The sequence below is a fragment of the Diadema setosum genome, chromosome 6 (genome assembly GCF_964275005.1).
Source record: "Diadema setosum chromosome 6, eeDiaSeto1, whole genome shotgun sequence".
Lineage (NCBI taxonomy): Eukaryota > Metazoa > Echinodermata > Echinoidea > Diadematoida > Diadematidae > Diadema > Diadema setosum.
Window position 1 is genome coordinate 42832111 of NC_092690.1, and position 14035 is coordinate 42846145.

Below are 14035 nucleotides of genomic sequence, written 5' to 3' on the forward strand. Positions count from 1 at the left end.
AGATTGAATTGTGATAAATCACAGAATCAAATTTATTGACATCACACCAGTAATGCTGAACACGTCTGACAGACATAGGGTGCGTTTATCAACTCCTTTTCTCGGCAGAAACGGGTTATCCAAACAGCTTTCAAGGAATTTTTACGAGTTGATAAACGCAAAGCTGTTTTGAAAGCCCTTTAGGAAAGCCTTTTCGAAAGCCCCAAATTCGTGGCTATCCAAACAAGTTTCCTAAACAGGTTTTCAGAAACCTGTTTGTAAAAGCCTTTTGGAAGTTGATAAACGCAAAGCACGCCTTATGGCCTCTTCTCCTCGGGTCGAATTGCGCAATGCAGTTGTGCAGTGACAGGCCAGTTAAAAAATCGTGTTCGCGAAGAGAGTTGATAAACGCAACTATTTTGAAAGCCGTTTCTAAAGGGCTTTGGAAAGGCCTATCGAAAGCCGTTTAAAAGGGGAAAGTTGATAAACGCAGCCAAAGTCTCATGCCGCCACTCAGAAATATTTGAAGTATGTGCTAATTGGAGCTACCTCACAGATAGGAAGACAATTGATTCATGTGGCATTGTATCATGACTCGTCACTCTCAAAGGAAGATATGTCTTTATGATGGCAATTGCTTTTCGCCGTCCCTTCTTAGAATACAAGCGGCATATTAATAGTACAGGCAGTCAGGGCTTTGGAAAGGGCTCTCGAAAGGGCTATGGAATGGGCTTTCGAAAGAGCTTTCGAAAGGGCTATCGAAAGCCGTTGAAACAGGGGAAAGTTAATAAACGCAGCCTATGTGACTGGGGCATAACGCTAACATAATGTCGGATATATGCTGCTCATTTATATATCAAATTCAATAAAATTTCACCAAATGATAAAGCACATAAAGCAAAAGTCAATTCCGTTCGAAAATATGTGCAAATGTGTAAATCTGAGCTGTATTTTGTGAAAGTGTTTGAAATGTTACGCTCATGGAAAGCCAGTTATATCAATTTTCTCCCATATGGAAAGGTTGTCTCTTTTATTACACACAGAGCACTCGCGCGCGCACCCTGTACCATGACCTATGGAGACGCACAAGCAAACCCCAACATACTGTCATAAATGCAGAAATACCATAGAGTAAGTAATATCCATGGACTTGTGGCTAGCAGCCTTCCAGTTTTTGGCATTTTTCTATAGAATACTAAAATTAGAAGATAAATGGAATCTTTGAAGGCTTCCGTGGTGGTAGAACGTTGGGTGGTAGAACGGCCGTGATAAGGCAAAGGAACGTAACTCAAAATTTGGGCATTTTGAGTTATGAGCATATGGCTCCTAAATAAAATGTGCTCTTTTTAATGGTGAATGTCTCAATTCTCAAATGTTTACCATTTCAGAGGTAAAAAGCGTATCTCACACACCTTTTTCACAACGTTGCCGTTTCCAGCTAGGCAAAACAACGTAAGCTGAGATACGAATAGAAATGCCAAAGAAAGCATTTTCGCTGTTACGGCAAATGAACGTATCTTTACATACACTGTTTTTTCATGGTGGTTTCTCAAGAAAAAAGAAGGAAATTGCGACGCCAAAAGAACGTATGTCATCATACAGCGCTTTGCTGTATAAAATCAGGGCCATGCGCGCTGCAGTCAGCACGGCAAAAGAACGTATGTCATCATACAGCGCTTTGCTGTATAAAATCAGGGCCATGCGCGCTACAGTCAGCATACGGCAAAACAACGTATCAACATCGTGGCCATCACAACTCGACACACGCTACACTGCGTAACTCTATGTGCAAGACCTACGGCTACGTGCTGCAGATCCATTTCAGCCGCGGCAGTGAGTGTAGGGGTTACGCCATTTCCTGACCCACTTCATCTGACACACTCTTTCTGACACACTTTTTTTTGCCATTCATTTTGTACACGGGGCAGCTTTCATGAGACGGCCTCTGTTATTGGCTACTGTGCTAATGAATATTCAACAGCCTTACGATTTTTTTTCATAATGAGTCACTCGGTCTGATGCTATTGACTTACGCGTGGTATCGTGATATCGATCTCCTCAAGCAAGGGGGTCCATGACGATATCTGATTACCTGTGTGTGTCGAATTGCGTTTTGGTGCCAGTGAGTGTGGCATAACTTTTGCAGCTTTCCTGTCCATTTCTCTCTCTCTTTTTCTCTCTTTTGCTTTCGCATCATCTTATCTCTGTTATTCTTAGAGTACAATCGTACTACCACAAGTGTTTTTCCCCCATTTTTTGAAGTGATTATCTCGTTTGCAACAATTTAGAGGTGAGTTTTTGTTCGAGTGTTTGTTGAGTTTTTTGATTGAACACGATGTAGCTTATCTACGTGTGTGAGAGAGCATTCATACTTTGTATGGTACCCACTCGTTTGTTTCCGTGTGCATTTTTACCGTACAGTGTCTTCATCGTTCGTCTTCCAAGCAGCGGGTTTTCACCCTGGTTTCCCTCAACGTAATTTTTTACCTCAAATTTTTTGCGGTGCAAGATATTCAGTGTATTTTTTCTACGGTAAAATGCCATCGTTGAGATCTCCGTGTATGCATTACTAGTTTTCCACCTCCGTTTCATTTTGTGTGCAACTAACATTGATCTAAAGTCTAACGTAGTTAGCTACAAAGTCTGCGATGTCTGTACGTTTGCTGATGTGTTTTTGTGAGCTGGGAGTGACTATGGTGGGAATGATATTCAGGGTTTTGCTGTGGTTGAGATGATAGTGATGATGATCATAATGATTCTGGTGATGATATACGAACCCTTTTGATGATGCAATTTATTTCGTGTGACCATGACGTTGATGATGGCGAGAACGACGCGAGCAGCCTAGCCCTAGGCCAAGGACGAGAGTGACACTGTCCACGGGGGCTGTTGCTCGCTCATGCACAGGAGTGGTCTAGAGACCTGCATTTCATCATTTTGTTTAAACCTTTTGGTTGTTCACTTGGGTTAGTGCTCCAAAAATTCGTTTCTCTAAAGAAACTCAACCAAAAGGTTGCATCAGGGCTATTCTTATGAAAATATTAGATCTAAATGGCGATGCTAATTTAGTTTTCATTTAGATTTAGAACTCGATGATATCCCATTTTCTTTGCTCATTTTTCAAATAATAAATTATTTAGAACTGTACTTAAATTCTGATGTACTGCATTCACCATTGTAAATATCAATAAAAAAGAGCCCGCTGAGCAGGTGTTTCATTCTATCCTTTTCATTTCCTCCCTATCGTTTTGGTTTCCTTCCTGTCAATTCCTTCTTTGACCCTGGATGGAAGAAAAAAAAAATCCCATCTTGCCATGTAAAGACAGAACACATACCATCATGAAATATTATGACATCAGAATAGTTTTAAAAGATTATGTAAGTCATCAAAATTCTTATGTGTAATAATAGATAATAAATAAAAGGTGATTTCTTACAAAGCAATTCTTTCAAATGTCCAACAGCCTCAGAACAGCTTCGATAATGAAGCTAGTGAAATCTGAAAACTATCGTGGCAACAAGTGATATTGATAGGGATTTTTGTTTAAATTTGTCTAGTTTTATTGGATTAGGTCATGAAACTAAATGCCACCGATAAAATCACAATCGATCTCAATTTGAACAGAGGCAGTAGGGTAGGAATGATTATTTATGCGTCGTATCCATGGGCAACTGCGGGGTGACTGCAAGAAGACGCGCGAAGTTTAGACTTGAGTCAAGAACTATTATTTATTATCAATTTTTTTGTATTCAAAATATTTTTCCTTGGATTGCAAAAAAAAAGTCAAAATATGTCATATTACGCTTCTAAAATGTATTATGAATATATGAAGTATTTTTATTGTGATTTCATGAAGAATTAGAATTATTATGAATATATAAAAACTAGACGGGCTGAACAATGAAGGCTAATTTTGCTCCAAGAATTTGCAGCCCACCGTACCTGCTGGTGGTGCATTCCTAGCGTTCTTGCCGCACTCTCCCAGCCACGTGCACGCATGCATGCAACAGTCACATAGAGTACACGTTTAGCTACTTCACCGATCTCACTCCTGATCTCTTGCAACCTTGCAAACCTTCACAAGTGCAGAAAATTCTCTCGAAACTAAGCCAGACATGAATTTGGAACATACATTACAGTGTCAAGACCTTTTCAGTGGACTTTGATTTCGCTATTTGTCTGTTTAGCTCTTGAATGTACGACTTCTTACGTCCGATTTGTTTTTTACCTCACCACGTTGCACGTGGTGCTGTTTTTTCAGCCCCATGCTTCCTCCATATGCACACATGTTGTAAACAGACACAAGCCACCGGTGTAGCGGCAGATAGCGTTCCGCGGCGTTTTTTTTTTTTTTTTTTTTTTTTTTTCTCTCTCTCTAAAACAGTATCCGCCGGCGGTTATCGTTTCAATCGACACTTATCGTTCCGACATGGGCTAAAATCTGCCGCGATAAGTTACGGCAGATACTGTACAGCTGCGGATTTTGTACATAAACCAAGGAGATTTTCCGCAGTGAGGAGAAAAATATCTTTGGTACGTACAGACTACTACGTTGTATAGCGTTGCTTAACCTGCCGCGTGCACGTGATCTTCCAAGCCATACCATAGTCTTGAATATTCATTAGCACAGTAGCCAATAACAGAGGCCGTCTCATGAAAACTGCCCCGTGTACAAAGTGAATGGCAAAAAAAGTGTGTCAGAAAGAGTGTGTCAGATAAAGTGGGTCAGGAAATGGCGTATCCCTGAGTGTAGTGCCGCCGCTGATGCCGGGCCGCTTGCAACAACAGCTGCAGCAGTGCTCCAGCAGAGTACTGGTTGACTGGCAGGCAAGTTTTGCTGCAGTGTGAACCATGAAGTCATGCCAATTGTTCTGTTTTGCAGTCATGGAATGGATATTCTCCTGACCAGTTAATGCTACCACAAAGAAAAATCAGCGGTAACACCGGTAAGTTTTATTTTGTTTTTGTCAGGTCTAAGTTTGATCCAGCCCGACCAGACGCCGTGCAAAGTACGGCGATTGGGCTGTACAGAGTGGACGACAGTACGCTATGCTAGTAGGGTCCAGTACTTTCAATTATAGTTTTCACTAAGATTTAAGAAAACGATGAGTAAAAAAGAAAAAAATAAACAAAAAACACAGCAAGCTACGAAAATAAAGAGCAAAAATAGATCTATGAGTATGACAGCCTTTCCTGTCGGTGGGCTTGGCAAAACGTGGCTCATTGGTGTGGTTGTGGTTCTACTATTAAAGGACTATATAAATGTAGGATACTTGTACTACTACTAGTGGTCTAGTAGATCAAGTAGTGACTCTCAAAAGAAATTTACCTATGCGCAAAGGAAGTGGACCCCAATGTACTGTTATGATCATCGACATCATTCGACTTGAGGTCTTCTACCTCAAATTCAGTTTTGTAAAGTAATAGCTTTATAGTAAACAGTAGACTCGACTTCAAGCAAATGACAATAAAGCTTGATACTGATGAATTCCATTTAGTCTTTAGTGGCTACATGAACTGATGGCAGACGATATGTTCTAGTAATGACATTAACATCATTACTTTGGCAAGAAAAGTAGGGATACAATGTAATGTTTGGTCTACATCTTTGGTTAAACATAAGTAGTCTTAGATGTTCTTTGTTATTTCTTGAAAGGATGAAGAATGTGATTGTGGTGTTTTCATACATACAGGAATTTACTCACTTAAAATTAGCCTAAAAAAGAAGGTAATATTTAATGGTACTCTTTACCTACTAACTATGGAGGCCTGATTTATTTTGTTTTTAATTCTTTGTGCAATTTTAGTCAGCTGTACATATTCTTTAAAACATAATTTTTTTTTTTCATTTCGATACGATATAATGCATCGTTGCCATGGTAGATCCTATACATGCTAATACGTTCCACCCCTCCCCCATAAAAATGTTGAGGGCAAAAGCTTATGGAATTCAAATATTTATTCTTAAGTTAGGTGGTTTTAAACACTATGTATAGTTCAAATATTCAGACCCAATCGTCTACTTTAGGTGATATTAACATTCGTGTTGATATACATATTTGCTTGTCTCTCTCTTCAGTGTCCACACCAACCGCCAGCCTAGACCAGCACAGAAAAGGAATGCAGTGTATCAAGTACAATGAAAGGTACACGTTGAATAATCACCTATTAATTCATACAAAAAAAAAAGTATTAGGAGAAGGGGGCAGAAATGAATCCCACCTTTGTCATTATCACTAGCGACACAAGCCGGCATTTGGAAAAATAAAAAAATAAAAATAAAGGAAGGCAGAATCCATGATGATGACTCTCTGATAATTTGAGAATACCACATTTCACAGTTCATTCCTTAGCGATAAAAAATAATAATATTAAATGAAAACTGATGAAATGGTAACCATATTCTGTCTCAAAACAAACACAAAGCCTTGTGCATCCTCAAGGGGTATTTGTATGATGTTGAATAATAGATATTATGAGTGTATTTCATTATTTGAAGAGTTTGTTTGCAAAATACGATAAGTCCATATTTCCCAAATGGAGATATTTGCGATTAAGGGTCAAGAAAAATAAAGAGAATAATAAGAAATTGTTTGCTTCTTTTGACCACAACTTCAAAAATGTTCCATTTTATGGACTGACCAATATATGATTTAAAAGATATAATATTGTACTTTATGAGAGAGACTGTACTTCAAAATCTTCAATGTCTAATGAAGAATTTAATCACATAACTAAAGTAGAATTGAAATTCACTAGTTTTCTTTTGTGGAAAATACAGAGTGCCTCATTATATTTTGTGTTAATTATTCTCTTGCGTTTCTTTTTCATTTTCCTGCAGTGGTCTACCGAGCAGTTCGAAAGCAGAGAAAGGAGCAACTATACAAATTTCAGAACAGCTCTGCACGCCCGTCAGAATCTCATGAAGGATGGAGTGGATTGTGCACTAGATCAGTCAACTCTAAAAGAAAAATAATAACACTCGGATTGTTTATATAGGATCAAGTAAATCTTTCACAGTTAAATTAAGAACTCGCAAAACTCAGCTGTGAAATGTTAATGACTATTCTTACGTTATTAAGGCACAAGAAAGATTTCTTTTTTTATATTGATATGAAACTGAAGATTCTATTTCAAAAAAGATATGATGAGGCCTTATTGCCCTTTGAAATGATGATTATCAACTTTAGGTAAGACTATAACTTGTTCATATCAAATATTGTTGTAAATGCTTGCCCTCAAAATCAATATCATGTTGATTGAAACTTGTCAACATATTTCAGAAAACCAGGGAAATAGTAACCTTTATTTCCTGCCTAATTTTGATTTATTTTTAGCCTAATCTCTCCGGGAGCTCTCAGACAACGCAAATGTATTGCAGCACAGCAAATCGCTGTTGTGATAAGACGTTTATTGAAATGTGTTTAAAGTGAATACTGTTGCAAATTCTCCCTTCGTTTCAGTTGCCTGATAATTGTTCTTTACCCAAGTATTTACTTCTTACTACACTTGATCTTCAACAACAGTAAGGATTAAAAATACATTGTGTGCTATTTATAATTTGTAATTTGTAGATGTTCTGATCTTCCAAGGTAAAAATTGATGCGAAGGTCTGATATGGTAATAGTATAACTAAGTATAACTAATCTCCAGAAAAAAAAAAAAAATGTTCTGTTCTATTGAAATTGAAAATTTTGGTCCCATGGTTCTGTTCAACTGTGCTACGTAATAATAAAGGCTACTTTACTTGGGAAGTAAATTACATTTTTGTTTCTATTTCTTTTACCATCATGATAATGTTTATAGTTACTGCTGATTTGCTTTCAATGTGATAAAAGCATAATGGCATATCAAACTCTATCTCAGATTGTAAGAAGAAAGCGTAGATACCTATTTCATATTCTTAAGACCTGCAAATAATCGAATGATTTCTGTAATGCTGTTGTCTTTGAGAAACAGATGTATACACATTTTTCCCTATAAACCTTTAAGAAAATGTAAATCAGTCTCTGCATCTACGTTTCTGTCATGTCTATCTCAAAGTTATTCAACTGAGAGAATGTTTGCACCCCTGACAAGTCTGAGATGTGTATGTGTGTGTGTGTGTGTGTGTTTTGTACTTGCTTGGTTGTGTGTGTGTGCGTGTGTGTGTGTGTGTGTGTGTGGTCAAGTTACACCTAAAAACATTAAAACCTGGATTCATACTTACCTGATAAATCATTGTTATTATTGTTGTTGTTCAAAGAATTGAGGCATTTTAACCTTACGGATACAATTCATGCAATCAACCAAACATCAATAACTTATAACGATAAACAAAGTACTTAATATTATTTTGTCTGTTCAAATCTTTTCATCTCAATGGAAATAGTTGAATAAATCAAAGAAAAGATAGAAATTAAAACAGGAGTCTCAATATTAACACATGCGTGTGTGTGTCTTTGAAACGAAGTGTATGTGCAGATGTCTATACAATTCTTTTTCATACCCATTTTATTTTAGTTTTTTTTTTTTTTGCCAGTTCCCATACAGTCATAATAGTTGCCACTCATGCATTTTCATACTAAAAATTATACATATTTCAAGTTCATCTTAATTGTAGCACATGGCATAAGAAGTGTAATGAAATCCATTTTCAGACTTTACCCAAACTCGTACTTTAGTTGTCAATATTAATCCAAATCCATACTTTTGTTAAAACAACATGAATGATAAACCACATATAATTATGCTCCCAATGAAAAAAATCTTACATCAAGAGATAAAAAAACATACACTTAAAGATAATAAAAAAGAATGGACATCTCAATAAACTATAAACTGTGTATGAAAATGAAGTAAAACAAAAATATACGGTAATTGGTAGATAACAACTAATTACATTTTCGTACATACTCGGTAAGTTTTCAGAAAAAAAAATGAAAATGTTCAATTGTATCGATAATTTTGCAAGCTAACGTGTTTTACTATTCCTTATGTATATTTAAAAACACATAAAGGGACTTTTATCATCCAGTTAACAAAATTGTCAAAGTAAATAAATCATAGAGATTGTTGCCATAGAGTTGGGATACGTCATTCTGCCTAATTACATTGATGAAAGGGTTGAGGCGCAGATATTTGTAAGTCAAGATACGTTCTTTTGGCATACTGAAGTGGCTTCGCGGGAGAATGCTTACGCGCCGTAAGACAGGATACGTTCTTTTGCCTAATTGATATGTTGCCGCGTGAGGATTCTCGCACAACGTAAGTAAGGATACGCTCTTTTGGCAAACTAGAATTACTCATCAGCACAGTGCTGTGATTCGGTAAAATGCTGTATCTATTCTAAACATGGCAATTACTCTAAAACGGGAAGTCCTATTTTACTGAAATTTTCCCGAGATATTCTTTATTAATGCCTAAGAAACTTCGCTGCTTCAAAAGTGTTTTGCTCCTATGACCGAAAAATGGGAACCAATTGAATTTTCAAAGTCGTTTTTCTCAGAACATGATATTCTGAGTTACGTTGTTTTGCCTTATTACGGCCGAGAAGGCTTCACGGTGCACCACGTATTCTTTCTTGAGTAAGTGAGTGGCCCTGAAAAGGGCCTACCCAATCCCGACGTTTCGGCGAGCATGTTCTCGCCGTTCTCAAGGGAATGAGCAAGTGAGTGGAAAATCCGGCTTAAATACCCTCATGAAGGATCAAAGGGGCCTTGTGTTCCTAGAGGGAAAGTCTTTGATTGGCTGAATAGGTCACAGTAGGTGGGCAGGTCAAGGTTGAGTGCACACAGTCACTCCCTGTGTGGAGGGGTTGTCACGGTTGGCTGCACACATTGTAGTGGTTGTTTATCAATTAGGGCCACTATTGTGTGGAGGCTAATGGGTGTTAATTAGCCTGCTTGTCAAGTAGAGTGAGCCAGATATTGCTCAGGTGGAGGCCATTATCCTGTGGGACAGTATTATGCACCTCGATTTCCAGTGCTTCTCTGACTCGTCGTTGGTACCAGTACACATACTACAGACAGCGACGCTCCAACCCAAAGTGTGGCTTAGATACGTGGATGACACCTTTGTGGTCTGGCAACATGGTGCAGAGGAAATCAACAACTTCCTTCAGCACCTAAACTCTCAACACCTTTCATCAAGTTCACCATGGAAATGGAGAACCAAGGGGCTATCCCCTTTTTGGACACCAAGATCACGAGGACGGCACAGGGATCCCTTTCCCACCAGGTTTACCGCAAACCTACTCACACGGACCGATGTCTGAACTACCGTTCATATCACCATCCGTCGGTATTGAGATCCATCAACAAGACCCTGGTCAAGCGAGCCTACGAGGTCAGCGACCAAGCCCACCTACCCGGGGAACTGAAGCACATCAAGCAGGTGTTGAAGCGCAACAGCTACCCCCCACACAAGATTTCCACAGAGCTCCCACCTGTGCGGAATGACAGTGGAACGCAACCAAAGTCGAGAGTGATCATCCCATACATGGGTGCAGCCTCTCGCAAGATCCAGAGGATTCTGAGAGAAGCCGACGTTGAAGTTCGTCACAGTTCTTCAACCAAACTTCAATCGCTCCTCACCACACACAAGGACAAACGACACTCCAAGAACCTTCCTGGAGTCTACCGCATTCCTTGTGAATGCGGTAAGGTATACATCGGAGAGACAGGCCGATCCTTCGCCACCCGGCTAAAGGAACACCAGGCCCATGGACGACGAGACGAACGGGACAAGTCTGCTATTATTCACCATGCCCACACCTGTGAACACAGGATCCTATGGGATGAGAGCAGACTCATCACACAAGTCCCCAACTGGTACCAACGACGAGTCAGAGAAGCACTGGAAATCGAGGTGCATAATACTGTCCCACAGGATAATGGCCTCCACCTGAGCAATATCTGGCTCACTCTACTTGACAAGCAGGCTAATTAACACCCATTAGCCTCCACACAATAGTGGCCCTAATTGATACTTACAGTTAAACAACCACTACAATGTGTGCAGCCAACCGTGACAACCCCTCCACACAGGGAGTGACTGTGTGCACCCAACCTTGACCTGCCCACCTACTGTGACCTATTCAGCCAATCAAAGACTTTCCCTCTAGGAACACAAGGCCCCTTTGATCCTTCATGAGGGTATTTAAGCCGGATTTTCCACTCACTTGCTCATTCCCTTGAGAACGGCGAGAACATGCTCGCCGAAGCGTCGGGATTGGGTAGGCCCTTTTCAGGGCCACTCACTTACTCCAGAAAGAATACGTGGTGCACCGTGAAGCCTTCTGCCACCCAAGATAAATGGACTTCTAATAACGTCGGACTGGCTGCTCAAAAACAGCTTTGTGAGTTTACTTCAGAATAACTACCCCATAGGATTGTACACACTTCCTGCAGTATTCGCCGTGTGATGCAGTGATACCTCCCTATTTGAAAGGCTGTATCTCCGCAACCGAATGGCACATGAAGCTGTGGCTTCTACCCTATTACGCGCCAAACAATTTTCCATCATATATGTCAAACTCATTGTGATTGGATTTTACAATGTAGGTCTTGTCGGAATTGGCAAAAAACTGAGAAGGTCCCGTCCTCAATCCAATCACAATCAGCGACACATAGAAGCTCATCATCATATGAAACATGACGTCACTGTTTATTTGTGGCTGCCTTTGGACGAGTTATGATTTCATTTACCGCGAGTTTCAACGTAAACTGGACATGTGTTTCTCATTTCTGAGTTCCCTGAAGTCAGCGGTGAATCCTTGTATTAACTGATCACCTACTGTACCAGTTATTATATGACTTTGTTGCTGAGAGGATATAGAAAACTGGATTTTTTTTTTCTTCAATGATGTTCGATAATCATATCTTTCTCGGCAAGCACATTATACGGAGAGTGCACCATTGTGTGATGGGGGTGAACGTGTCGAGGTAACCGCGAGTCGAGCATGAAGCACAATGCAGTGCAGTGCTTTTGGAACTTCCGGTGGTCAACATTGCAACATGATTGTGAATCTACACTACATCAGCTTTCAGTTTCTATTTGTGCATCTTTTAGAGTGTACTTGGGTTTTGCTATTAATTTTAAAGTTGCTGCACACTACGTTGTTTCTGCAGCATTTTACCCATATTCGACAATGGACCAGTCCGTATCATTGCTGTGTGCACGACGTGTGCGGCAGACCGTGTAGGTTAATAAATAATTCAAGACGTGCACCTTCGCGTTTTGTGTGTGCGGATAGCGTGCACTCTCAGCAGTAGAATGATTTTAGTTGACTTTTGACCAAAACCTTTCCATACGTATTCCGCCAAATGAAACTAATATGGTATCATCTTCAAGTATAGTTCTTTATAAATTAATATGTCAGATTAGCGTACAGACACGTACATTCGAGTAATTTTGATATCTATTTCAGCATACTTTAGCAATTTCTATTCGCGCACCCCCGTGCCTTTATACCGTGACTGCCTACCGCCCATCGTTTGTAAGGAGGGATAGCGAAAAGTAATAACCATCATGAAGACATATCTTCCATTGAGAGTGACGAGTCATGATACAATGCCACATGAATAAATTTTCTTCCTATCTGTGAGACAGCTCCAGTTTGACACATACTTCAAATATTTTTTAGTGGCGGCTTCGAGCATGGGATCAAAGCGAATAACACTGTTGTGACTCCATTTCTTGAACATCCTTGGTTATACAGTACGAATATTAAACACGTACACGGCATTACAGCCAGTCTCAACTAAAGCCTCACCAGCTAGGTAGTCCGAAAGTGTCATATAAACTATCAGCAACGCAGGTCGAAAAACATGTGCAACCATTTGGACTTTCAACTGGTATCAACTGGTATCAGCCGATCCCAATTGAATCCATTTGACCCAACTTGTATCAATTTAGAACACTTTGCTTTGTTCAGTATTTTCAATGCTTTTATTGTGCCGATCAGCGCACAGAAATTCACGCCAAGCGCTTTGTGCGGTCAGGCACCTTATGCTTTATATTGTTAAAAAAGTGTATGGGTTGTTCCGAGTTCAAAACTCAATACGCAGCGCTAGTTATTGATTTAAGTTTGTGTGTTCGCTGTCGCGATGGATTTATTCTCATGAATTTCGCGGTTCTACAGTAAACCACTGCATCCTAATCATTTAAAGCACTCTAGAGCTTGGTCATTGCCCCCCCCCCCCCGCCCCACTCAAGTAGTCATCCGTACCTCATGCGCGTTCCAGATTTATCGGGAATTGGGAATATTTTCGGAGCTCAGAGTGAATGACACCTCTACGATCTCTTTGACAGGTATGTGGTCCATATGGTAAGCCTATGCTCTAGCTGTGTATGCGGTTCATACATGTAGTCATTTAGTAATTACCACCTACACATTCATTGTGTGTGTGAGTGAGTGCATAATAAGTTTATTTCGTTAAATATTCTTGATTTCACTTTGTACAGAAAGAACATTATGGTATGAGTATATGATATAGAGGCAGCAAAGTCCCCCCCCCCCCCGCCTCCAGTGATATGACAGTGTATAAATGCATGCATTAGGCCTAGTTCCAGGATGCTTCTAACAACCCAACGTGTGGAAAGTTCCTTGGACGGTTCGACTTTATATTCAAGACAAGACACGAAATGATCAAGCTCTCTCTGAAATACATGTTAAATCATTATACACATTATCATTTACGTTCAGTGCATGAATCTCTTTTTTCTTTATCAGAAAGATGTCCATCTGTAGAAATCGAACCCTGGTCATCAAGTTTTGGAGGCAGACGCGCTATACCGACTAAGCCAAATCATCAAGATTAAAGTGTAAGTGAATATGGTTCTCTGTTTATTGTATGTACCACGATAATGCCGTGAAACATATTATTCTGGAAAATTCTACAAGTATGTTGCTATCAAGGTATATGCTTCATTTTCTTTTTCCTTTACAACAGTGATATCAATGTACATTAACGAAAAACGAAATCTTGTAAACACGCGCACATACATACAAGCATTTCACACAAACAGATGTAGGAAAAATCCTATTTGATTTCATTTGATTTCATTAGATTT

The 14035-nt window shown here is 39.5% G+C and overlaps 1 protein-coding gene across 1 annotated transcript; it reads left to right on the forward strand.

The window, feature by feature from the left end:
- The first annotated feature begins 10117 nt into the window (after nt 1–10117).
- LOC140229819 (uncharacterized) lies at nt 10118–10909 on the forward strand. The gene has a single exon (XM_072310050.1). The coding sequence runs from the start codon at nt 10118–10120 to the stop codon at nt 10907–10909; it is 792 nt and encodes a 263-aa protein (XP_072166151.1).
- The last annotated feature ends 3126 nt before the right edge of the window (nt 10910–14035 follow it).